The 26,211-nt window shown below is 44.5% G+C and overlaps 2 protein-coding genes across 2 annotated transcripts in view; both read left to right on the top strand.

The window, feature by feature from the left end:
- The window catches only part of LOC310799329 (matrilin-4-like), a gene marked incomplete at both ends in the record, with an annotated part of 21,753 nt that extends 16,127 nt beyond the window's left edge, over positions 1 to 5,626 (top strand). The window contains 6 exons of the mRNA XM_083661927.1: positions 564 to 686; positions 1,934 to 2,056; positions 2,607 to 2,704; positions 3,410 to 3,541; positions 4,107 to 4,290; positions 5,451 to 5,626. Coding sequence (XP_083518053.1) covers positions 564 to 686; positions 1,934 to 2,056; positions 2,607 to 2,704; positions 3,410 to 3,541; positions 4,107 to 4,290; positions 5,451 to 5,626 — 836 coding nt within the window. The remainder of the gene's footprint in view (positions 1 to 563; positions 687 to 1,933; positions 2,057 to 2,606; positions 2,705 to 3,409; positions 3,542 to 4,106; positions 4,291 to 5,450) is intronic.
- Positions 1 to 11,065, top strand: part of LOC310799171 (matrilin-4-like) — a 77,620-nt gene extending 66,555 nt beyond the window's left edge. The window contains 2 exon segments of the mRNA XM_083661740.1: positions 6,668 to 6,781; positions 9,149 to 11,065. Of these exon segments, the coding sequence (XP_083517866.1) occupies positions 6,668 to 6,781; positions 9,149 to 9,207 (173 nt within the window). The 3' untranslated portion in view covers positions 9,208 to 11,065.
- The last annotated feature ends 15,146 nt before the right edge of the window (positions 11,066 to 26,211 follow it).

Raw genomic sequence — 26,211 nt, 5'->3', positions numbered from 1 at the left:
ACACACACACACACTAGAGCTGTCACTTTTTATTCGAAATTCGAATTTAACTTCGAATGTGGGGGCATGTTCGAATGTAATTGACCTGTTCGAATTATAAAATAATTTAAAAAAAAAAATAATAATAATAATAATAACAACAACATTGTTTTCTAACTTAGCATCGATGCTAGCGGGACTTACCCAGCTATCGTCATTGCCTGCTTACTGCTGCTTGCTGGTAATGTTAATCCCATGTCAGAAAAAGTCTCCAGATTTGTCGCGTTAGTCTCTTCTGAGAAAGATTGTCTCCAGGGTCTGAAAAGTTGTCTCGAGTTGGATGCAGCCAAGTTTGTGAGGCAGTGTTGTGACAGTGAGCGCCTGGCCTGGCCTGCAAAAAAAAAAAAAAAAATTAACGAAAATTAACGAAAATTAACCAATGAACTTAGAATATATTCGAACATTTTGCGGGCAATTAAAGTTCGTTCAAACTTTATTTTGGGAAAAAGTGACAGCTCTAACACACACACACACACACACACACACACACACGTATTAACCCAATGCATGTCTGTGTTATTTAGCCATTGACCTCTGCGCGGAGGGAAAACATGACTGTGAACAAATCTGTGTCAGCGCGCCGGGCGTCTTCACCTGCGACTGCAACGAAGGATACACACTGAACAACGACAAGAAGACCTGCACACGTTAGTCAGGCTGTCACGCACACACATACATACACACACACACACACACACACACACACACACACACTCAACGATGACAACAAGACGTGCACATGCATCCGTTAGTCAGGCCGTTATGCGCGCACGCACACGCACACACACACACACACACACACACACACAGAAACACATACAGTAATACAGCCGCATGAGCCTAGGAATTGAGCGTGCCAGATGCCTAGTAATAATAATAATAAGTGGCACTTGTGCAATGGCGCCATCTACAGTATGATCATAGGTGCATATCATAGATAGTACATACAAATAGAACAACATAGCCTACACACATAAACATAGCTACAGTATATTACAGTACACACAGCAAGAGTGCCTGCAAGCATGCATGCTGCCGCACTGTTGAAACGCACGGTGGAAATAACCAACATGTTTGTGTGTGTGTGTGTGTGTGTGATTTAGCCATTGACCTGTGTGCTCAGGGGAAGCATGACTGTGAACAGATCTGTATCAGCGCGCCTGGCGTTTTCACCTGTGACTGCAACCAAGGATTCAAACTCAACAAGGACAAGAAGACCTGCACAAGTCAGTGAAGAAAATGTGTTTTCCTTCACCGTATATGCAAATCATCAGTGTATCTCATCTTTTGTCTTCCCCGGGTGGCCCTAAATGCAAATCTACTTCAAATATAGTAAAAGTGTTTCATATTCAAACATATGACTGTAAATAAGGATAGATAATAATCATTATTAATAGCATTATTAAAGAAGAACTTCCCTCACATATCTGAAAACTGTAAAAAAGTTTTGCAGAGATCCATTTAGCTTGGCAGTTATTGGGAGTTGATTTGAGTTCAGTTCTGGACCAGTGATGTCATTCATGCACAAATGACATCACTGGTCCACAACTGAACTCAAGTCAATATGCGAGAGATTATGGGCAAAATAAACCAGCGTTGTTTTTCGGCGGAGTGTCCCTTTAAATGCCCATTCCCACTATAAACTGAGTGATGGTGGAAAATGTTAGTATGATAACTTTTTTCTCTCTCGACTTGTTGTGTGTGTGTGTGTGTGTGTGTGTGTGTGTGTGTGTGTGTGTGTGTGTGTGTGTGTGTGTATGTGTGTATGTATAACACTGTCATTGTCCATATTGCTCTGTGTAGCGCTGCTGGTGTAACAATAGTGTGTGCGTGCATGTGTGTATTTTAGATGCAGCGTGTTGATGACAGTAATGTAAGCCTTGTGCGTTTGCAGACCTGGACCTGTGTAACACGGTGGAGCACGGGTGTGAGCACCAGTGTGTGAGCACTCCAGGATCTTACTACTGCATCTGCCCAGAGGGTCAGCTGCTGCAGGACGATGGCAAGAACTGTGGCAGTACGTACACTCTCTGACTCATGATCTGTGCTATATACATTTATTATTATTATTAGGGATGCACGATATATATCAGCAATCATATCGGTATCGGCCGATGTTAGTCATTTTTTAACATATCGGTATCGGTCCGATGTTGCAATGTTAATATCGGTTATCGGTATCAGCCAAATTCTTCACATTGAGATGAAATAATGCAGTAAATCTATGATTTATGGGCTTTTACAAATGTTTTTGAAAAAAAGAAATGCATTACTTTTTCAAATTTAGTGTTTACATGTGTTTTTCAGTAGGCTATGTAATTTTTTTTATTATCATAGAAATGTGTTTTTATACAGATCATATCGACATCGGTAAATATCAGTTATCGGCCATAACAGCAATCTTAATATCGGTTATCGGCATCGGCCGAAATTTTCATATCAGTGCATCCCTAATTATTATTATTATCATCATCATCATCATCCTCATCCTCATCATCATCATCATCATCATTATTATTGTTATTATATTGTTATTATTAACTCTTTTCCTCTACTTTTTCCTCCAGCCTGCAAGTCGGCCAACATTGACCTGGTGCTCCTGATTGACGGCTCCAAGAGTGTGCGCCCTCAAAACTTTGAGCTGGTCAAAAAGTTTGTCAACCAGGTGGGCCATCTTTTCATAAATGTAATTGTACATTTCTTATTTAGACATGTTAGACGTGTCGTACCAAGCGGCAACCCCTGGGGCTTTAACAATGAAAGCCAATGTGGAAGTGCCGTGAACCTGTATTCTTTCTAATAGCCAGCAGGGGGCGACAAACAGCTCTTATCATGGCTGCCACTTGTGCTACTTCTGGTCATTTCTGGATTTATTAAAGAACCTTCCTAAGCAAAAAAAGGCCATTTGAACGTAGCCCAGCCCAGGTCTGGCGCTAGATGTTTCTGGCTCCAAAAAAAACTAACAAAATGGCGACAGTCAAAATGACAAACTTGAGGCTTCAAAATGCGAGTCCACACAGCAATGGGTGACGCCGTGGTGGCTACGTCTTCGGTTGTACCTCAAATAATACATTGCATTAAATACAATTGCCTTTGTAATCAGTATCTTGCGGTTTATTAGTCCAGCCAATGTGAGTCAGTATTTATAACATCATGAGCTCTGTTGAAGAGATTACTTCCATCTTAGAAAATTATCCCTGGTATGGAAGTGAAGTACATTGTGGATTTCTAATAAAGGTATGTCATCTAAAGAGTTTTTGCATACAAAGTGTATGTATTTGAGGAAAAATTATCATCATGATAGATGAATAGCATTTTGGAATGAAACTCATTTGTGTCAGGATCTGATCATCCTCCTCCTGTGCATCAGGTGGTGGACTCTCTGGATGTGTCTCCTCATGGCACCAGGGTGGGCCTCGTCCAGTACTCCAGCCGGGTCAGGACCGAGTTTGCTCTCAACATGTACCACACCGCTGACGAGATCAAAGCTGCCGTCATGAAGGTAACGTCATTGGTTTTCTGGATATTTGTTTCCAGACCCAAAATTAACATTAATGAATCTAATTTGTCTAACGGAATCTAACGGAATTCAGCGCACTCCCCAAGTTTGAAGTCGATCGGACGAACGGTTCTCGAGATGAACCATTTTTTGTGTTGGCAGTTGGTGGCACTATGACTATGTGCGTGTCCGAATTGCACCAAATTCGGCACTGCGCTCTGTCAGGTCCCCAGCAGCGCACCCGCCATCATGTTTACAGTCGATCGGATGAACGGTTCTCGTGTGTTGCAAGTAGGTGGTGCTATGACTATGTGCATGTCTGAGATTCGGCACCACCGACCACACTCCGTCGGGTTCCCAGCAGTGCACTTCCCGATTTTGAAGTCGATCGGATGAAGGGTTCTCGTGATAAAGCGCTTTTCGTGTTGCCAGTAGGTGGCGCTATGACTATGTGTGTGAGAAATCCTCCATCCAGACATATGCCATTGACTCCTTCCGGGCCCTGACCCTCTTGTTTGCAATGCTGGTTCTAAATAAAGCTAATACTTGTGTTTTTGAATTGTTGTAGGTGGATTACATGGAGAAAGGCACTATGACCGGCCTGGCCCTGAAGCACATGGTGGAGAACAGCTTCTCAGAGGCGGAGGGCGCTCGCCCTCCCAACCGCAACATCCCGCGCATCGGCCTGGTGTTCACAGACGGCCGCTCCCAGGACGACATCACCGAGTGGGGCAAGAAGGCCAAGGAAGCTGGTGAGACACTCTGAGCCACGCAGAGCCTGATGGAGCTGTCATTTGCCTTTTCTACCGTTCAGAACAGGTGGAAAGCTGGCACTCGGTAGCGGAGCGTACACCGGGGCAGAGGGTGCGGCGCGCCCCCCCATAAAAACAAAAACAAAAAAAATTGCATGCCAGGCCAGGCCAGGCCTGAGTGTGAGAGCAATTCAATCAATAGACAATAACATTGGTGTGTTTAAAATGAAATATTCCACTAAATATGGCTAAAACAGATTCAAACATGCAAAAAAGGCAAATTTTTCTTAGCTGCCGGCCTTAATTGGATTTTTTTTTGGGGGGGGGGGGGGGGGGATGGGGGGCCCCCCTAAGAGCTTCGCCCCCCTGGGCTGATAGGGTCGCGCCGCCCCTGCTGGCACTTTTACAGGGGAGGTGATACTTAAAGCTGTAGTTCCTTGGATAGCCAGTTGAGGCTGGCTCCAAAAGGGACTCGTTCCCAGTCCACCCCCATGTTAAAATAGCCAACTTTACAACAGGATTAAGCATGTTTAGTGTTTACAGCCTGGTTCAAAACACGGTTTTGGTCTATATAGCCAATTACACCTTTCATAACAACTGAACTGAAAGGTGAAAGGTTTTTCTAATAGAACTCATTTAGAGTCAAATAGACGATAGAAAAGACTGTTTTAGGGGTGATTGACAGGTCGCCTGTCCAGTGATCGCGCAGCTCGCCGATCACTGACCAATAGCAGGCGGGGCTGCGGCTCTGGGAAACCCCTGGTCTCGTGCGAGCGGCGCAGGAACCCCAAGATGGCGATGGCCACACTAGGCTTCAAAGAGGGAGTCCAAAAACCAGTGGGTGACGTCACGCTGACTCTGTCCGCCGTTTTAGATGGTCGATGTTTTATACCAGTAAAAAAAAACTGACAGCCATCGGGAGCAATTTGGGGTTCAGTATCTTGCCCAAGGACACTTTGACATGCCGACTGGAGGAGGTGGGGATCGAACCACGACCTCTTTTATCCAATGTGATTGGTGGACGACCCGCTCTACCTCCTGAGCTACAGCTACATTGCTTATCAACAATAAATCTGTCATGATGAAAGGTTTTCTGTAATAATATTCCAGTTTTATGTTCTAACAATTGCAAAATGTTTGATTGTGTTTTGAATATGCAGGTATCACCATGTACGCAGTGGGTGTTGGTAAAGCTGTGGAGGACGAGCTTCGTGAGATCGCCTCGGATCCTGTGGAGAAACACTTCTACTACACCAACGACTTCACCGCCATCAGCACCATCGCTGAGAACCTCAAACTCAACATCTGCCCAGGTACCAGATTCCCCCAGAGCTGACTGGAGTGTGGAATGTATGGAACATGGCAAAAGCACCACTTTAGCAGGCATCAGCATTTAGCCTACAAGTAGCTACACCTGTTATAAAGACACTGTGATTTATAGTAGATGAAAGATGGACCATAATTATAACGGGGTTCACTGGGGTCCTGAACAGGCCTGGGAACTCACAGTGACTGGTAAATGCAAAAGCCATTTCACTGTTTTACCGTGATTTGGAAGGAAACAAATACCTCTAAAAATGATGGCTGGTCACCTGCCAAAGTGACCCAAGTGGTCGTAATTTTTCTCCATGGTCGTAAAATGTCATAGTACTGTAGTGATCCTGGGTCTGGAGCTATAAAGTAAGCACGTTGGTCCTGGGTCTGGAGCTATAAAGTAAGCACGCTGGTCCTTGGCCAAAGGGATTGTCCCTTTGGTCTAATGAACTCTAATGGGCTTGTAAGTTGGAGACCTCGGGTTCGATACCAGCCTCGCCTGTGCTGTTACAGTTTATAACCATCGCTACTGTTTGATTTAATATGCATACATGTCATAAGTTTATCTTCAATTATTCCACACACACACACACACACACACACACACACACACACACACACACATACATACATATACATATATATATATATATATACACACACACACACACACACACACACACACACACACACACACACACACACACACACACACACACACACACACACACACATACAATTAGTATAGCATTATAATATCATTTACCATTATATATATATATTATAATTATATAATGGCACTAACTATACAGAGCTATGCTACAAGCCTGTCTAATATTTCAGCTGGCAAGTTGCCACACCATTGTCTTATTCTATAGCTCCATCTAGTGTCCCAAATTGATAATACAACATGTAATGCCTTTGTCTCCCTTCTGTTCCTGTGTTCTCTCTCTCTCTCTCTCTCTCTCTCTCTCTCTCTCTCTCTCTCTCTCTCTCTCTCTCTCTCTCTCTCTCTCTCTCTCTCTCTCTCTCTCTCTCCCTCTCTCTCTCTCTCTCCCTGCAGAGGAGAGTCAGGGGGAGATTGAGGTGAAGGACCCATGTGCCTGTGAGAGCCTGGTGGAGTTCCAGCAGGCCACCATGAGCACCCTGGAGCAGCTCACACAGAAACATATCCTTTGTAAAAAATAAAAAATAAACAACAACAAACATGTATTTTATGAGCCTGGGTCGCAGGGCTGAAATTTCTCGATCTCAGATGCCAGGGTGAGGTTGGCTCTCTGGTGTATTCACAACGCCTATCAAGATGGCAGCTTTTCCCAAGTTCAAGCACAGAAGGCCAGGGCTTTTCTGAGTGTTGTGTGCAGGGTATCTGCAAGTTTCAGAAAGACAATTTGAATTGAACACCAAAACGATGAAAACAGCAAGATGATCTGCCCCGGCAGTGAGATAATTAGACTTAATTAATTTATCTTAATACTTTTTTGTCTAACATTTTGAAGGACCCATTCACATTTCATTTGGATTGGTTTAAACATAGCATTTCAAAGTAAATGTCCCTGCTCGCATGCATGGGTGTGTGTGTGTGTGTGTGTGTGTGTGTGTGTGTGTGTGTGTGTGCGTGAGACAGACAGAGATAGACAGAGAAATTGGAGATGTAACTAATGCCAGTATGCTTGTAGATTATACATTATGTTCTAGTTTTCATGTCATCTTATTACTATTATTCTGGCCCCTTAATAAGCCATGGGCCAATCCATTCAGGTGTTCCAGTGCCCGAGCCCTTGTTAATGTTTTGCTTGCACCTGGGTTACTTCCTGCGTTTTAGACACAAAAGGGCTGAGGTGAAAAAGGCCCATTGTTGATTCAAGCATAGCAAACCCAAGACTGACTTTCACCGTCTATAACTGAAGCCAGTTCATCGCTTGGCAAAACAGCCCCTTGTCTGGTAAACTAGTTTAGAAATGGTGTGTGTGTGTGTGTGTGTGTGTGTGTGTGTGTGTGTGTGTGTGTGTGTGTGTGTGTGTGTGTGTGTGTGTGTGTGTGTATACGTGTGTACGTGTGCGTGTTACTCTCCACTCATGGAATCCAGAGGCAGATGTGTTTGAACTGAGCCATCTTCTGAAAAGACGTCTTCTCTTGGAGGGACCAGCAGTTTATTTTCTTAAGGAAGCCGCTGCAGGGTTGAAGGGAAGTGGACACCGTGGTGTCTCAGAGACAGAGGAATGCTTTGTCTGTTCCTCCGTGGAGCAGCAACACTTGCTGTCACGTTTTAACACACTAGGTAGGCTCAACTTTCCCCCCCTCATTTTTCAACATCACCGGACGCCTCCTTTTTCGTATTTTTTTTGTTCAATTTCAATATTTTTTTCAATGCCACCGTAGCCAAAGCCATAGCCAAAAACGTAGGGTTATCCGACTAAAACAACTTCGTTAAGGTTAGAAAAATGGTGGGGGGCGTGGTTAAATAAGAAAAATATTTTTTCTGGCTGTGCTCACCTGGTAGGCAGCACGCCGACGACGGAGGCTCGCTCCTTCGCGCGGCCGATACGAATCCGACCCGAGGTCCTTTGCCGCATGTCATACCCTCTCTCTCTCTCTCTCTCTCTCTCCACCATTCCTGCCTGCCTACTGTGCTATCTAAATAAAAACAAAATGCAAAAAAAAAATCAAAAATAAATAAATAAATGTCACATGTACTTTGACAACGCTAGGAATTGAACCCCAGTCGTCGGCATCGAAGGAAAACGTATCCGCCCATCTGCCACCTAACAAATTGCAATAGACGCTGGTGTGTAATAGAGCAGTGGTTCTCAAATGGGGGTCCGCGGACCCCCAGGGGTCCGTGGCACTTTGCCAGGGGGTCCGCGAAAAGTTTTCAAGTAATTTTTTTAATTTTATTTATTTATTTATTTTTTTTATTAAAAAATAAAATACTACATGTCAATTATTCCTTCTCAAACTACTTCCTACATGGTACTAGTCTATCAAAATATCTTGGATGCCATTGATTGTGTTGCATAGTGGTTTTCTGTACTGTTGACAAATTGTGATATTGTAAGTCGCTTTGGACAAAACAAAAGTGTCTGCTAAATGACGTAATGTAAATGTAATGTAATAAAAAATATATATATATATATATTTTTTGCAAACTCTTCATAGTTCAACGAAAATAGTTTATGCTTTAAATCTAAAATGGTTCATGGATTACATTCTAATAACAAACCTATCAAAATAAAAGTCAAGCACATTACCGTGGAAACAATTAAGCTTAGCCCAAAATCACAAATCAGAATGAGGGGGTCCCCGGTATATTTTCTATCTTGTAAGGGGTCCTTGGCTGAAAAACATTTGAGAACCTCTGTAATAGAGTGCCGAAGTAACACCCTCTTCCTGGTTAGGCATACATACAGGCAGGCATAGAACATTTCACTCGGACGAAAATGTTCTGACATTTTTACACTGCTACTCGTAAATCTATGTGGAAACAAACATAACCACCTGCATTTATTTACATATATGTATTATTCCTTAATCAACTTTCCACTGTCGGCGATGACGGCTCGTCTGGAGGACCTGGAGAACCAGCTGCTCTCCAGGAAGTGATGCGGTTGTCCCGGTGACCAAACAGGAAGTCACACAAGAAGAAGAAGAAGAAGAAGAAGAAGAAGAAGTGGACGAGGAGGAGGAGGGGCACATCCTGGCTAGATCTTTAAAAGGAGAAAATCCTACCAATCACAGGACAAGCCAAAAACCTGTTTCCCAAAGCATTTGTAGCCTTCAGTAGGTGTTTCACTTCACGAGAGTACAATATTTTAAGCCTTTATCTGAAAGTTGCTGGCATCACTTCGTGTTTTTTTCTAGAGTTGTAAATGTTCTAATTGGCAAGATTTACACTTCTTTAAAAAAAAAAAAAGATCTACAAACGCTTTGGGGAACCAGCCTGAGATGCCAAACCCAAAGAAGCCGGTTCCCCAGGACAATCAAATATGCAACCTCATATCTGGGAACTTATAAGTACATATCGGTATGAACAGAATAATAGATAGCATTTCAACAATACAGTAGATTGAACATGATTGTTATTGACATGACGTATAACATGATGTTTTAGCGCTTCATCTGTGCAGTCGCACACGCAAAGAGGAGTGTGTGCCTGTCGGCTGTGTGTGTGTCAAATGCAACGTGTAACCGACGTCCTGTAGATAGAAGCACAACGCGTTATACAGTAAGCAGTATCTCTCCTCCCATATAGTGTTGTTTCATCGCCACAAGCCGTTTTGTCCGTCTTATAGTGCCCTATTTATACTTGATCTGTTTTGTACGGTTTGTGAAATATGATGTATTTATATCAGATTTTATACCAGCGGTTAGTTCTAGCAGAGGAAAACAAGGAGAGGAGAAATGAAGTGTCACTATTACCACTCCCAGTACGGAATTGGCCGGGCTCATTTCAAAGCAAACCTTTTGTTTTTAGGTCAAACGTGTTTTTGTGTGCAAGCCAGTGAGATACTGTAACAATCCTAGATATCGGTTACTTTATGAGTCACGGTTGTACTAAAGAGAATACTAGGTTTCTGAAATTCATCTCAGCAATAATAATAAAATAAACCCAATAAATAATAATAAAGTGCTTTCAGTGGAATGAAACAGGATCAATGATCAGGCCTTATAGAGGCACATTATGTAGTGCTGTGCAGTAGTGAGCACAGCTGAATGTGAGATAGAACCTGATGTGGTCCAGAACCTGAAAGTATCACTGTTCACTCTGCTGTCAGTGGAGGACATTGTGAAGGTCGTGATCAAACGAAATGGGGCATGTTTATGAGGCAAGGCTGTACAACTTTATTTTATTTCTTTTGTTTTGTTTTCTATAAGGATCCACGCTCCGTACGCAGTATTTTACCCATAGTAAATATGGTCTTACTTTGAAAAACAAATGTGTGCATCTCTCTGCACTGTCACTGTGCATATACGAAGTGTGCAGTGCACGCCTTTAATAAACAGCCTACCGCGGTTCATATTATCCATGCACGTCCCATTTGCAGAATGCACTGCCTATATAGCAGCAATACCTGTCTGTCAATGGTTGGAATAGCAAGGGAGAAAAACATGATTAGATTTAAAATAATGGCACGTCACGCTTTGTGTTAGCAAGCCATCCTCGTCGATCCCCATCGGTGTCGAGTCACCTGACCAGTCTCCCATGCGTCATGTGACATGAGTGACAGAGGTGTGAGAAGTCATCACAGGGCATTATCGTATGTCAAATAACATGACCGTCAAGACTATGCTAGCTGTCTGGCTGTCTTAGTTTTGTATGGAAAAGGCCACCGCAGATTTATACCCCTTTATATTTGGTTGCCTGTACTTTTTTGTATATTTTCTAATAACCTTACATTGTTTTTGTATTGTTCTGAGGACTCTGTATCGCAGCACAGAAGGCAATAAAGAGTGAACTTTTCATGTCTGTGTGTGACGCGTTTGTTGGGAAACTTTGGATGCACATTAAAAAAAGAAAAAAGAAAACGTTTGCACTCAAATTAACGATCAGATATTTATGTTCGTTACAGGTCCAAACATGCGGCATTCTTATTTGTGCAAAATACCTTTTCAAGACCTAGAAATAGTCAAATTAAGTTTCCATACATTTCCATCGTATAATTTTGACAACTGCTCTGACAAAAGTTTCTTCTCGCCAGCTAAAAAAAAGTTCAGACAGGTATTACAAGAATAATCTTTCAAATGGAACATCTATTCCCTTGTGGACGACTCCCTAAGTGCATTTAAAGAGCATCTCCATAGTGCTTCATGCGTGTTTGTTAAAAACAAAGGTTCTTAATGAGAATGAACTTTAACACGTGTTCTCTATAGACTGATGCAAGAGGAACGAGCAGTTGACTCTGAGGCCAACTTGTTTATCATTTCCAAATACAAACCAACTGACAATTATAGCAACAGACCATGCACTTCCTGTGATGCAGGTGAATGGAGAAGTTTTGGCTGGTTGTTTATTTTCTAATACACACCCATACCTGAGAATGATTATGGCGCTCTTTAAATGTCATCTTTTAACAATAAAATTACCTGATGATAGAAGACAGTTAGAGTGAAATATATCAAAGACACATGTGGCTTTTTGATGAAGGAAATTTAAGAGTGTGAAAGGATGCAACATGTTGTAGAGAAATAACTTCATGTGTTAACTTAGACAACTTTCTTCTTAACGGGTAGATAGTCAAAGTTAAGCAAACCTGACGAGTGAGCATAACTCAAAGAAACAAAGCTCATCTTCTTATACCAATTATTGGCCCAGATCAGATCTACTCAATCCTATCACTCACAAACCAGATCTACTCAATCCTATCACTCACAAACCTTTGCAATGTCCAGTGCAAGTCAGCACTATGACATTTAATGGGTGCAAGAACATGTGCTTGACCAGTCAGGCTATGTATCTGAGCTGGTTGACAAGTCAGGGGCTATGTCTCTGGGCTGGTTGACCAGTCAGGGGCTATGTCCGTGGGTTGGTTGACCAGGCAGGCTATGTCCCTGGGCTGGTTGACCAGTCAGGCTATGTCCTTGGGCTGGTTGACCAGTCAGGGGCTATGTCCCTGGGTTGGTTTACCAGTCAGGGGCTATGTCCCTCGCCTGGTTGACCAGTCAGGGGCTATGTCCCTGGGCTGGTTGACCAGTCAGGGGCTATGTCCCTGGGTTGGTTTACCAGTCAGGGGCTATGTCCCTCGCCTGGTTGACCAGTCAGGGGCTATGTCCCTGGGCTGGTTGACCAGTCAGGGGCTATGTCCCTCGCCTGGTTGACCAGTCAGGCTATGTCCCTGGGCTGGTTGACCAGTCAGGGGCTATGTCCCTGGGCTGGAGCTATGTCCCTGGGCTGGTTGACCAGTCAGGGGCTATGTCCCTGGGTTGGTTGACCAGTCAGGGGTTATGTCTCTGGGTTGGTTGACCAGTCAGGGGCTATGTCCCTGGGCTGGTTGACCAGTCAGGGGCTATGTCCCTGGGTTGGTTGACCAGTCAGGGGTTATGTCCCTGGGTTGGTTGACCAGTCAGGGGCTATGTTCCTGGGCTGGTTGACCAGTCAGGGGCTATGTCTCTGGGCTGGTTGACCAGTCAGGGGCTATGTCCCTGGGCTGGTTGACCAGTCAGGGGCTATGTCTCTGGGCTGGTTGACCAGTCAGGGGCTATGTCCCTGGGCTGGTTGACCAGTCAGGCTATGTCTCTGAGCTGGTTGACCAGTCAGGGGCTATGTCCCTCGCCTGGTTGACCAGTCAGGGGCCATGTCTCTGGGTTGGTTGACCAGTCAGGGGCTATGTCCCTCGCCTGGTTGACCAGTCAGGGGCCATGTCTCTGGGTTGGTTGACCAGTCAGGGGCTATGTCCCTCGCCTGGTTGACCAGTCAGGGGCCATGTCTCTGGGTTGGTTGACCAGTCAGGGGCTATGTCCCTCGCCTGGTTGACCAGTCAGGATATGTCCCTGGGTTGGTTGACCAGTCAGGGGCTAATGTCCTGGTTGTGCACGTACGCTAAAAGCTGTTGCACCCAGGAGGATTTGGTAAATCAGCAGCATTGTGTTCAAAGAGCGGCTCCATAGGGAATAGTACATGTTTTCAAACACAGACTTTTTTAAAGACAATAAAACATGTATCCACCATCAACTGTGATGGAAGAGAATGGAGACATTTGCACTAGCTTAAAATAAGACAATTACAAATAAACCTATCGTGACATAAACCTCTGTGTAGAGTGTGTTTAATGGACTTCTTAGATGATTGGATAAGTTATGGAGAACTTTTCAACAACACTGGTTCCACTCAGACTCTAACGACACAAAGGTGTCTTCCCCTCAGGCCCTAAAACTAAAGGTTCATGTGGAGAAGAGAGCAGACATCCCCATGATGACACGTGAGCCAGTCAGGGGAACAAACTAACTGTCCTCCTTGTGGGAATATTGGTGTATGTGTTGAAAGAGCAGCTCCACAGAGATTAGGCCTACTGATCATTTTCAAACACACAGCTTCATAATGACAATGAATCATAACAACGTTTTCTCAACAGACTGTGACGCAAGAGGATGGAGAAGTTTGCCTCCGTAACTTCTTGTTTATTCTAAAATACACATACAGGTAGTTAGTTATAATAAAAAGTTTGTGGGGGGGGGGGTTACACATAGAAAATGATGTATTTAACAACACAGATACGTTTGAGAAGGGTGGGGGTCATTTTTGGGTCAGGATTGGAAAGCAAATGGAAAGGAAAAATGTTCATGAGAAAAAGGGAAAGCACACACACACACACACACAGACACACACACACACACGCACACACACGCACACACACACACACACACACACACACACACACGCACACACATCCAAGAAACACAGCTTTCCTTGTGGAGCAGCTGACGTGATGAAACAAGTCGTCAACACTGGTAGAACTTAGACAAGGACAAAAGTTTGGTCTTCGTTTTGTCTTCGGCTGCGTCAAAGTTCAAGTTTGTGGAAAGGAGAGAGTCCCGAGTGAGCATCACGTTGTCATAGCAACAAGGTCAACAACTTCCTTGTGGATTACCAACGTCTGTGTTTAAAGAGCAGCTCTGTAGGGATCGGTTATTGCTTCATTACTGGCAATGAACTTCAACAGCTTTTCTCCACGGAGTGTCTGTGACACGAGAGAGTGGAAACGTTTGCTCCCGTCAAAATACACATCATAGTAAACCAAGAGTTTTACCCACAACATTTGATGACATTCATTGAAATGATAGAAAAACTGATACAATAACGCCTTCAACAACACAGCCGTTTCAGCAGCACTGTGGCGACAAGTTTAGGCCTAAGATGCCTAAAAGACAGAAGACAATGACCGATAAATGTTTCAGACGTAAACATTAACTTGTGGCTTATTGGTGAGGTGAGTATAAGTATAACACGTGTCTGAGATCATGAAACCACTTCCAGAGACATTTTCAACAACACAAGCATACTTTAGCCAACTGATGATGACCAAAGTTTCTCCTCGATGGGTAAATATTGGAAGTTTAGATCAAGAAAAGAGCAAACAAGCCTGAAAAGTGACGATAACTATCAAAGGAGAAAAGCTTCTCCCTCTGTGGATTACCAAGTGATGTGTTCAAAGAGCACGTCCACAGGGAATAAAGACTGTTTTCATACACAGACCTCCTTAATGTCACTGAACTTCAACATCTTTTCTCCAGAGACTGATGTAACTCGTTTAAAATGTTCCAATGTGCACTCATTTAGAGTCATAGGTGTGATTAACCTTCATGCAGCCAACAGAGTATACAGCTAATCACTCTTAATGATGAGAAACGTTAAGATGTGTGTGCGTGGGTGTGTGTGTGTGTGTGTGTGTGTGTGTGTGTGTGTGTGTGTGTGTGTGTGTGTGTGACCTTTGCTGCTAGGCGCCTAATGAGGGCTGATGGGAGGGTTGCTCCTCCTGTGTCATGTATACTTCACTTCCTGGATGCACTCTAAGGATTATGGGAAATGTCAGGTTGTCCCTTAAGTCCTTGCTGTAAAGGGTGCAACAGGCCCAGTGTGCTGTCTTTCCCTTAGAGGACAAACCCTGAAAGAAAGTGGTGGTTTTAGTTTTGAGCAACAAAGTCCTATAGGCTACTGAAGTTTACTTGAGCAAGTGCAATATGGCGTTTGAGTTAAACAGAAGAAGCCACTTAATAAATAAATAAATAAATAAATAAATAAATAAATAAATAAATAAATAAATAAATACATACATACATACATAAATAAATAAATAGTGATGAGTGATGCAATGTCATGGAGAAAGAGAGATTAAAACAGAGAAAAAAGAAAAGAAAGGGGTATGTGAAAGAGCTCAGCCACAGATACATCATCTCACTTTTTCTCCTTCTAAGTTGTGGAAGATATTGAGTTTCCTGACCTAACCTGCTCAGCACGTAGACAAGGGTAAGATTTCTCTCAAAAGAAAAGTCTGCATAGGTCAGCAAAGAAAATCACACATTCACACAACACATTTTCACTTTTCATGTGGCCTGATGTGTCTTGTCCCTCGCCTTGCAAGGCAGCTGGATCCTCGTGAGATCTTGAGATCAGATCACGCGACGAATCCCTTGTGAAAACAAAACCATCCATCTGGCAGCGTCAGGTTATAGTTCCTTTTGGACGCATCTGTGATTGATTTGGCAAAATAAAAGATTGATCTTTAGTTTCAGCGAGAGAGAGATGGACCGCTGCCTGGATCAACCCCGGCCCTCACTGAGAACAGACTGTTCAACTTCATGCATGGTCACACAGCTGAAGAGGCTCTAATTTTCAGCCAATTGAGACATTGGTTTTGGATCAGTTTGTCCACATTGTGGCAGAAGGCCAGGAAACAGAGCGCGTACTTTTTCAGTTTAGTTTCAGTGTAGTTTTTATGTTTCTCACATTCATACTGTCAATTGGGTTTGGTCGGTGAGGTGCAGTTCTGCAAATCTAGGAGATAATGATCTAAATATAAGACGTTTGACTCATTTGTCTGACTTTTTTGTAACTCTAGAGAACCGGTATCCAGCTACCTTAACTAAGACGGACAACATGATAGCAGCCGCGCCACAAAAGTGAAGCCAAAACATGTCGATCGCCACCCCCTGGTGGCTGGTCCCAGGATAGGTCATAAGTCCCGCCTCCTCCATGTAAGTGAGCCAAACTAAACAATCAAAGTACGCGGCAAATATTTCTATCATTTTAAGTAGATGTTATCACGCTAATGTGTTCAAGCGCCCATTCTTCCGATAAGTTTGTTTTTAATTAGTTATTTGAGGATAAAAGAGGTGATTGACATTGGCAATTTATTAGTTTTAAGTCAAACAAGACGTGTGTTGATGTCCTGAAACCTCTCCTGTGGCTGACGGTTATTAGGTTCGGCCTCCTGCCTGAGTCTGTCATGAAGTTTCTCTCCTCTCCTCTCCTCATCTCTCCTCTCACCCCCTGCCATCCATGCCGGTCTCTGCTCCCTCTCCTTCCCTGCCATCCTGTGTTCCCAGGCCTCTTCTATCCCCATCCCATCCCCTCCTCTGCTCTGCTCTTCTCCCTTCTGGCATGCAGGTCTGACCTCCTGCCTACTTGGCTCTCTCCACCACAGATAGGATCGCCAACACACACACACACACACACACACACACACACACACACACACACACACACACACACACACACACACACACACACACACACACACACACACACACACACACACACACACACACACCTACCTTCCTCTAAAGTGCATAATGTCCATCTTAAGGTACACATAAGTTCTAACCGATATTCATGTTAGCTTTGGCACACAAAAAATTTGTAAAAAATGCAGAAGTGAAGACCAGGCCAAAAAAGCTTGCCTGCATGGAGCGTTAGTATGGAAGTTAATTTTAGCGATGCATTTCATAAGCCACACTTCGTGCACTGAGACCCACTGAGAGATGATTTTATGTAGTGAACCTTTTAGAGGGAGAAGCCAGAGGCCTACAAAGGTTTAGTTGTGAGGGGGTGCTGCCATGGAGTCAAATATGAGTTTTGGAAAAGGGCCACTGGCAAAGTAAGTGAATTCATAGTGAGTCGTGAGTAGTTTGATTATGTAACATAGGGGGTCATTTTCCCGGGCCGGTTTGCCATTAGGGTCCAACAATAATGATTTCATTTTAGTAGATGTAGAAAAGAGTGACTTCCTGGACTCAATCTCCCATGATCCTCCACTCCCTCACCCAGGGCCGGCTCAAGGCATATAGGCCATATTAGGTGGTCGCCATATGGCTAGGCGCCGCGGTCAGCAGGAGCGCCGTGCTGGTCGGATGCGTAACGGACGATACTGCTGCCTTTCAGAGGCTTTTACACTCCTGATAAATGGAACAGGCTCCAGGACTCTACTGGAGCGATTGGTCTTTATAGAGTCATTCAATCAGAGTACTTCTTGAAGATACATGTACATTAGATAGAATCTCTTGTTTTTCTTAATGTTTTTTTTTCTTTTTTCTTTTCTTTTTGTAAATGTGTAAATGCTAACAGGGCGTCCTAATAAATTAGAGCTTGCTCTCAAGGGCCGTCCCTGTATAAAAAATAAAAAAATAAAAAAATAAATAGGCCCACCTCCGATCCCATAAGAAATACGGAGGCAAGAGAATGCGTTCACAGAGCACTTTTTATTTTCCACAGTCACTAACCCAGAATCTGAAAAACGCTGCAACATTTTCAATGTTACAGTTTTCAAGCAGGTGTCTTATCAACAAGGGTTACTTCAATGTGTTTAATATATTACAAAATAAGAATGAAAAATACAATGATTTGGCGGGCCACTTTCAATACCTCCGCGGACCACCAGAGGGCTGCGGCCCACAGGTTGGGAATCACCGCTGTACTGTGTATACTCTACTCAGTCTACGGTCTTTGTGTGTGTGTGTGTGTGTGTGTGTGTGCGTGTGTGTGTGTGTGTGTCGGTACGTGCACATCATGAAGCGCTCGGCGGCTTGCCTGCTGAAAAAGCCGCTTTGACGCTGCATCTTGATAGGCTGTCTTGCTCTATTTCCGTGTCTGATTGGTCCATTTGCCTCGCGCCCCCTGCCGCTGGAACCGCCCACAGCGTTTCACTGTCGCAGACTAGAGGCGGCTTGTCTCCGAGCGGCTTCACGCTCGCGGGGCGGGACTAGGGCGGGACCTTTCGTTGAAGCTACCCAATGACAGCTCTTCCTACACATTTCCTCCCCCCAGCCTCCTGTGTACAACGTTTCTACAGGCTACAGCTCCAAGCTGGAAGCTGCGACACAGCGGAAAAGCGAATTTGCCATTGTAGATGTGCACGTACCGTGTGTGTGTGTGTGTGTGTGTTTAATGTTGTCTTTTCTTTTGCTCCAGATAGCCTGGCCAACTTGCCCTGGAGCAAAAATTAATAAGCAGCCTCAGATTGACAGTGATGATTCATATCATAGCTTTTCATGTAACACTCTTTGAATTGCCTCTGTGTATGAAATGTGCTAAACGAATGAACTTCCCTTTTGGTCTCTGATCAAGACAGATGCATTTTTTGAATGGCTTCAGGGTTCGTTGTGGTCTGTGTGAAGCCAGACGCACAATAGCCTGTGACAGGTTGTGTGACAGGTTTCACTGCAAGTTATAGGACATACCTGTAAAATCATTCCCCTTATTAAATCTATCAATCACAAAGGAAGAGATGTAGCCACAGAGAAGCAGGTGAGTTCATGTTGAAGCTTTGAGACGACTGCGATGTGGATTGTGCAAAAGGGGCAACTCCACATGGCAGATTTATATGAATCATAATATTTCATACATTCAATGTTTTAATGGTGTCCATTCATCCACTGTTTCACCCAAAGGATTGTGTGTGTGCTCTCTCTCTCTCCCCTAAAAAGAGATGTAGTGACCTGAAGTCACCTGAAGTCACCTGGGCGAATCCATCTCGTGCACCCCTGTGGGTGAGCTCACTGAGCCGGCTTTTTTAATTGGGTGGTGAAATCACCAATTCTATACACTAGTGGACCCCCATGCCCCCAACGAATCAATCATCAATTTAGATGCGTTTTTGTATTTTTTTACGACTGCAACTAAATTCCCTGCAGTGGGAGAATAAATGTGACTTGACTTGAGGCAATCACAGGAATGTACTTCGCAGAAGATGATTGCCTATATTAAATAACTAAACTGACTCCGATACTTGAAGTGGTAAACAAACACCAGCCATCTCAACCTAACACAAACAATTTCTTAGTAATTGCTTGTTTCACCCAAACCTGATATGCGGTTAATTTGGGAGGGGGGTTGGGGCAATGTTTATGAGAGTGAGATGAGCCTAGCTGGTTCAAACTGTGGATTGTACATGTTAAGTTAAGTCAGATAACCCATTGCCCTGACGTGGTAAACGCCATCTCAAACGATCTCTCAGTAGTTGCTGTTTCATTCAAACCTGATAGGCAGCATGCTGTCAGCCTGCCACTTACCACAAGCACATAGAATGAACGCCCTACGCCACATGTGTCAAACTCAAGGGCTGCGGGCCAAATCTGGCCTGTCACCACCTCATTTGATGTGGCCCGCGAGAGCTGGCAAAGAATACAATTTGCGCAATACAGCTAAAAATAGCTATTGTGACTGCGACTTTCTTGACTTGCAATTGTCAAACATCTATGTGTACCTCATGGCACAATTCAAACGGGATCAACAAATGATTGTCCCTCGGACCCATTCACCACCATTCATATGTTTTCAGACGAGATGGTTCGCATAGAGCCCGGACGGAAGGGGAGGTATAGGTTGAGGCTCTCTATAGGTTGATTGGGGCATTTCCTTATGCTAAATGCAAATTGCCTAGCACACGCATCCAATCAAGCGCATTCATCAACATACACAGGTGGGTAAGAACAGACTTGACTGCCTCCGTTTCTTGAATCCCACGTAGGATTTTCTCATGTTCCTCTTATTGATTTGTGCAAGAACAAATATAAGAGAAAAATAAGAAATATGAATGCATCAGGCAGCCCATAGTGTTCACATCCTCATCACTGCACATTAAAACTAGGAAGTGTTAAACACCACACCCCGTCTCATACAAACACAAACCATTCCTCACCCAAAACCTGATTGGCAGCATGCTTTTAATGCGGGGGTGGGTGGTGGGGTAGTGGGGGGTACGATCGTACATACAAACTCTATATCTCTTGATAGGTGGAATTTGGTTTCAGTCAGGGTATTACAAACACATTGCATCCATCACACTAGAAATAGCCTACTGTATCGCGGTTGTATCCCGCCGCCAACAAGTGAGCCATATTCAGACTCACAGCTACATCAAGAACACGGCTAATCATTTTCAACATGGAAAATGCTCTTACCCCTGCCTGCGCCCGCGGTTGCTACACAACACACTGGGCCGAATTTGCCCTTGTTTGTTCAGTTATTCAAATGTTCAAAATATTTTACCTTATTACAGAACTCATGATTATTATCATGTGACTCCATGAGAGGGTTAGTTTGAAAGGAGGAGTTAAGTTTAAACACAACTGAACTGTTTGCTCACTTTCGGTTTTCCCTCAGTTTGAGAGAGAGAGAGGAAGAGAGAGGGAGGAAGAGGTGTAAACAGCTGTACACTACAGCATAGCGCTGCCAGTTGCAGGTAGTTCAGACAGAAATGGCCGTCAACTGTCCCTGGGCCATCCTGTTTCTTTTCGAGGGTCTGCTGTTGTATCTGTTTGACATAGGGCTGGATGTATGGACAGCTGTGGATTTCTACCAGGAGGAGGCTTACATCAGCCTGGGTCTGCTGTTGCTGTTTCTGCTGGGCTCCTCAGTTCTGGTTAACATCTACAGCTGGCTGATGTATCATTATGACCACAATGAGAGCGAGACCGAGGTGACACTCTCGGTAACGATCCTGCATGTGCTGCAGCTGGGAGTCTTCCTCAGGTTGTCAAAGTTGTTTGGCTGTTTCTATTGATCATATCAGTATATAGACGCTAATGCCAGTAGAGGAGGCTAATAAATACTTGACCTCAAGCTCTCTCGCAAAATTGGCATCCCGTGTTGCCCTCTGTTCCCTAGCCGAGCGGGTCCACATTCTCCTCCCTTGGATGTTTTTCCATTAGGGCTGTGGCGATTCACTTATCTCCCGATTCGATACTATCACGATTCTTGGGTGCCGATTCGATTTATATTGCGATTCTTAAGTATTGCGATTCTAGGATTATTGCGATTCGATATTACGATTTATTGCGATTTTTGTTTATTTTTTTCTTTTATTTTTTCAGTTTGTTTGCTTTTTTACACTAGATTAGAACATGGGAAAAGTTGAATCATACACTAGAGACTGTATATTATATCATGAGTAGGGCTGGGCGATATAGTTAAAAACAGGGGCGGACTGGGATCATAATTCAGACCGGGCATTAGATACCAAGCAGGCCAGGCCGATATGGGCCGACGCGTGTGAAATTTGGGCCGTTTGAAGCCCAATTTGGGCCGTTTGAAGCCAGATTTGGGCCGTTTGAAGTCCAATTTTACAATGAGATGCACCCACTTTAACCCTGAAGTGTAATTATTACTTCAGACTAACTAATAAAGTAATAAAACCACTAGTAAACCAGTAGGCGGTGTCTGGCCTGCTGTTCAGTGAGTGGCCTGACTGCAAGCACCCAAAAAAAAAAAAAAAAAAAAAAATTGCGATTATCGATTCTGGAATAAATGATCGATTCAAAAAATCGTGACATAAAAAATCGCGATACTTAGGTGAATCGATTTTTTCCCCCACCCCTATTTTCCATACACATAAATTCCACTTTGCAAAGGCTCCATTCCTGCTATGCTCACCAGTTCATCACAACAGAGCACTCCTGAACCACAAGAGCAGGCTGGCCAGACCAGCTGTGGCATCAACAGAGCTAACCCTGCAACTAAACCAGGTGCTCCGCTCCCTTCATAGTATTGAGAGCCTATCTTATAATAATTCACAATTCACATAATTCACATAGTTCACAGCCCGGCGTTCGCTGAAAGCCCTAGTCAACGATTGCTTGATGATAAATATAGATGCCTAGGAGCAGGGGAATCATGCAAGCCTAAATTCTGACAGGGCACAACAAGGCTGTAGCCATGTACTTAACATTCGGCAGTGACCTAAGGTCGCCGGTGCAAGGTTTTGTCCATTTTTGTACAATTTTGGCTGTTTGAACCCAGATTTAGGGTGGTTTCACACTGGGGACCAGGGACTGTTTCCGAGCACACTTGTCCCCAAACTGACCCCAGGTCCGGGTCGTTTGATCAGTGTGACATTGTGTCCTGCACCCGGGCACGGAACAGCGAACCGCGCCCAGGTCGGTCCACTTGAAAAGGTGGTTTTGGGAACATATCATGCACGCCCGGGGCGTGATACACTTGAGTGTGAACACAAGGTGCATATCGTCACCTATTGTATGGAAGTTTGTAGATAGGCAAGTGTTGCCGGGCATGGAACACATTTGTAATGTGAAAGCTGACCAGCGGGGGAGGGCGCACGGGGGGGGGGGGGGGTCTATAATGATATTGTTCAAATAGTTGAATAATTGTGTATGTTTATTATATTATATCATGGTGACTGTGGTGGGACATTAGGCAGCTTAAATGTTCATCAGTTGTATTGGTTCTGGTGGTGCTGAAGAAAGCAGATAAACTCATTTACGCTGCGTCTCCCTCTCAGGTACGCTGCTGTAATAAAGGCCTCTATACACAGCTGGTCAAGGAGCCCAGAGTCTGAGGTAAGGATGCCATTTATGGGGGGGAGGGGGGGGGGCACACAGACACAGTGGACATGTCCCCTGCACCTTTTCAGAAGGCAGTATTGGACCCCTCCACAGCCTAAAACCATCAGACACAAATTATTACTCAAAGTACAGTATTTCATACAAATGTTGAAACATGAACAGGTGCCAGGCAGGGAGGAGCAGAGACAAGAGGAGAGGTGAGCGAGGATTATAGAAATGATAGAATGAAGCAATAAGGTACAAGAGGGCGTGGCATGTCACCATTACACCAGGCTATTGGCTATTGTCCAATCAGTGACAAGAACCATATCAATTTTATATTCAGAATTATTATAAAACATTGTTGGGTAGGCTATCTAAAAAACTAAAGCCCTTGAGGATGTGTGCCTGTACTAATTGTGTCCCCCCCCCCCCCCACACACACACACACACATTTTTTAAATCAAAAGCCCGCCCCCGCCCAGCGCACCGGCCCTGATGCCCAGCGCCCCGTGGACGAGGACGAGGACGTCACCATGTCCCAGAAAAAAGAACTCAGCTTTCTGCGGGTCATAGAGACGTTTGGAGAGAGCGCCCCCCAAGTCGTCCTCATGCTCACCATCATTCTGCGGACGGGAACGCTGGATACCGTGACAAGTACGTACTCCCTGCCTGATCTATTTAGATTTGAGATACACATGAATTTATTTATAAAATGTGATTAATTCATGTAATTTACATTAAGGGCTGTTTTTAATTTGCATAAGAAAAGCTGTGACAATGTTATTTCTGCTTGCCCCAGTTGGTCCCAGATAACACAACAGTTTCTGTATCATATTTTTATTAAATTTAGTTTAGTTTTCAGTTTTGTAGATTTCAACCAAACCTTGTCTCAAAACCACTGACCTAAAAAATATGGACAAAGCTATCCCATTGATTTTGCTCTCCCGTTTTGAGGTGGTGGCCGTCGCCATCTTGATTTTTCGTCAGCAGAGTGGGAGGGAATGGGGTTGAGTCATTGCGTAGCTCACGTGAGATGGGGGTTTCCCAGAGCCGCAGCTCCTCCCTGCTATTGGTCCGTGATCGGCAAGCTGCACGATCACTGGACAGACAACCCGTCAATCACCCCACTTTTTATCGTCGATTTTACTACAAACGGGCGAGTTATATAAAAAATGACCCCCCTACAGTTGTTATGAAAAGGTTAAATTAGCTACAGTATGTAGCGCAAAATCGTGTTAAGGACCAGGCTGTAAAGATGCTTAATCATGGTTACCAAGTGGGGCATTTTAACATGGGGTGAACGTTAATGATGGGACTTCTGAGCCCTGCCTTAAGTGGCCATTCGAGGAATTACAGCTTTCAGGGTTACTTCCTGGTCCTCGTGGGTTAACCTTGTGCCTTGCCCACTGCTCAAAACCAGACCAGGGTGACATAAAAGTTAAATAGATCATTTAGGAGCAGAGTAATCATTACTCCAGTCACTTTAGGGCCCCTCCCTCAGTTTGGGGCCCTGGCTAGTTAGCATCTGTTTCACCACCACGCTCCAGGGTCTTACTGCCCCTAAATTGTTACGATCCGTCGAGGCTTTGCTGTTGCTCCAAGTTGCCTTACGCAGATTACAAAGCAAGTAGGCCAAATTGCGCTCATGTGTAAAGCGTAAAGCATTCAATCATTAGATGTCGTGGCTCCCTGTGCTGATCTCTGTCCGTCTTCCTCAGTTCTCAAGGCGGTCAGCTCGCTGTCCGCCGTCGCCAGCAGTGTGGTCATGTTCTGGAACTCCGTCGGTGACGACGGCGTCGGCGAGAACTCAATCTGCGTTCAGATCAGCCGTCTGTTCTGCTGGTCTCTGCCCATCTTCCTGGTGTTCCTGCTGGTGACCGTCCCGCGCCTGCTCGCCCTCGCCCTGTTCGCCTCCGTGCTGCCCTGTAACGTCTTCACCCACTTCCTGTGTTCCTGGATCGTGTTGTTCTTCTGTCTCTGGCGAGTCAAGAAGATAGATGTATGGATCGAGCACAACAGGTTCATGGACAGCAAGTTCATGAGATGGCTCTGGCGGGCCAACGTAGGCCTCATTTGGTATTTCTGCTGGTTTCCCGCGGTGAAGAAAAGGTGCCACGACTGGCTGTACCATCTCTACATAACGGTTGATATTGTGCTTCTGTGCGGTCTGTGGTGCTGGCAGGTCCACATTGAACCACCGCATTTTGATATAACATTGTTACAAGCCATAATCACTAGTCTTATCATCATTGTAATATACATAATTGGTGGCTTAGTGACGGTATGCCTTCGCCAGTGTGCCATCTCAGAATAAGAGGCAGAATAAATGTATTGATCCCCGAGGGGAAATAGACCATAAAAACAATGAAATAGAAATTACGTAGCCTATATAAGTCACAAATGTGTGCCTTCTCCTACAATCCTAATCAAGTACAATTTGGTTAAAAAGTGAAATATGTGAGGTACTATTTTGCATTATACAGCAGTGTGAGCGATAGTAATACTGTAGTAATAATAATAAATATATAATATTATAAATAATAATATTATAGCTGCTTCTCCTACCAGAACTTCTACACCATTAGATTACTCTCGACTTGTAAGGGGCTCATGTAGGTGGGGGGATTGAGCTGTGTTCAGGTATGGGTCCAGGGTACAGAGGAACAGGTGTCAAGTTTCTGCTCAGATAGGGCAGAGTGGAACTAAAAAGGTGTGCCTACAGCAAATTATAAGAGCAACAATATGACCCCAGCAGTGCAGACACCCTCTCCAAAGCTGATCAAAGGAGAGCAGCCTGTCACTCTGCAAGGCTTCCAAAGCCCCACACCCAAAGGTGCAGAGCAGCTCCAACAAACACATCAGCAGCCCGTCCTGCTCCAGCGACCCCAGAGAGTTAACCTTCAGAGCAGCATGCTGCTGCTCCTGTGCTGCCTGGCTCTGGGTGCTGCTGCTCCTGTCTGGCTCTGGCTCTGGTTCTGGGTGCTGCGTCTCCCTCAGCTGAGCGTGACATGAAGCTGGACCACAGGCTCCTGCCCCATGTTCTGGTACAGCTTCAATGGCCGCTGTTATAACTACATCACCACACGTATGAGCTGGGCCGATGCGGAGCTCTCTACTGTGTGTCTCAAAGGGCCCAACCTGGTGTCTCTGCACAGTGCAGATGAAAGCAGCTTTGTTACTTCCCTGATCATGAACTTTGACCCTGCAGCGGGGTACGCCTCCAGCGGGGTGACCCTGCAGCGGGGTGACCCTGCAGCGGGGTACGCCTGGATCGGACTCAGCGACACCCAGAAGGCGGCTGGATGTTGGTCCGACGGGTGCCAGGTGGACTTT

The sequence above is a fragment of the Poromitra crassiceps genome (assembly GCF_964638095.1).
Source record: "Poromitra crassiceps genome assembly, chromosome: 27".
NCBI lineage: Eukaryota > Metazoa > Chordata > Actinopteri > Beryciformes > Melamphaidae > Poromitra > Poromitra crassiceps.
This window is presented reverse-complemented; position numbering and strand designations above follow the sequence as displayed.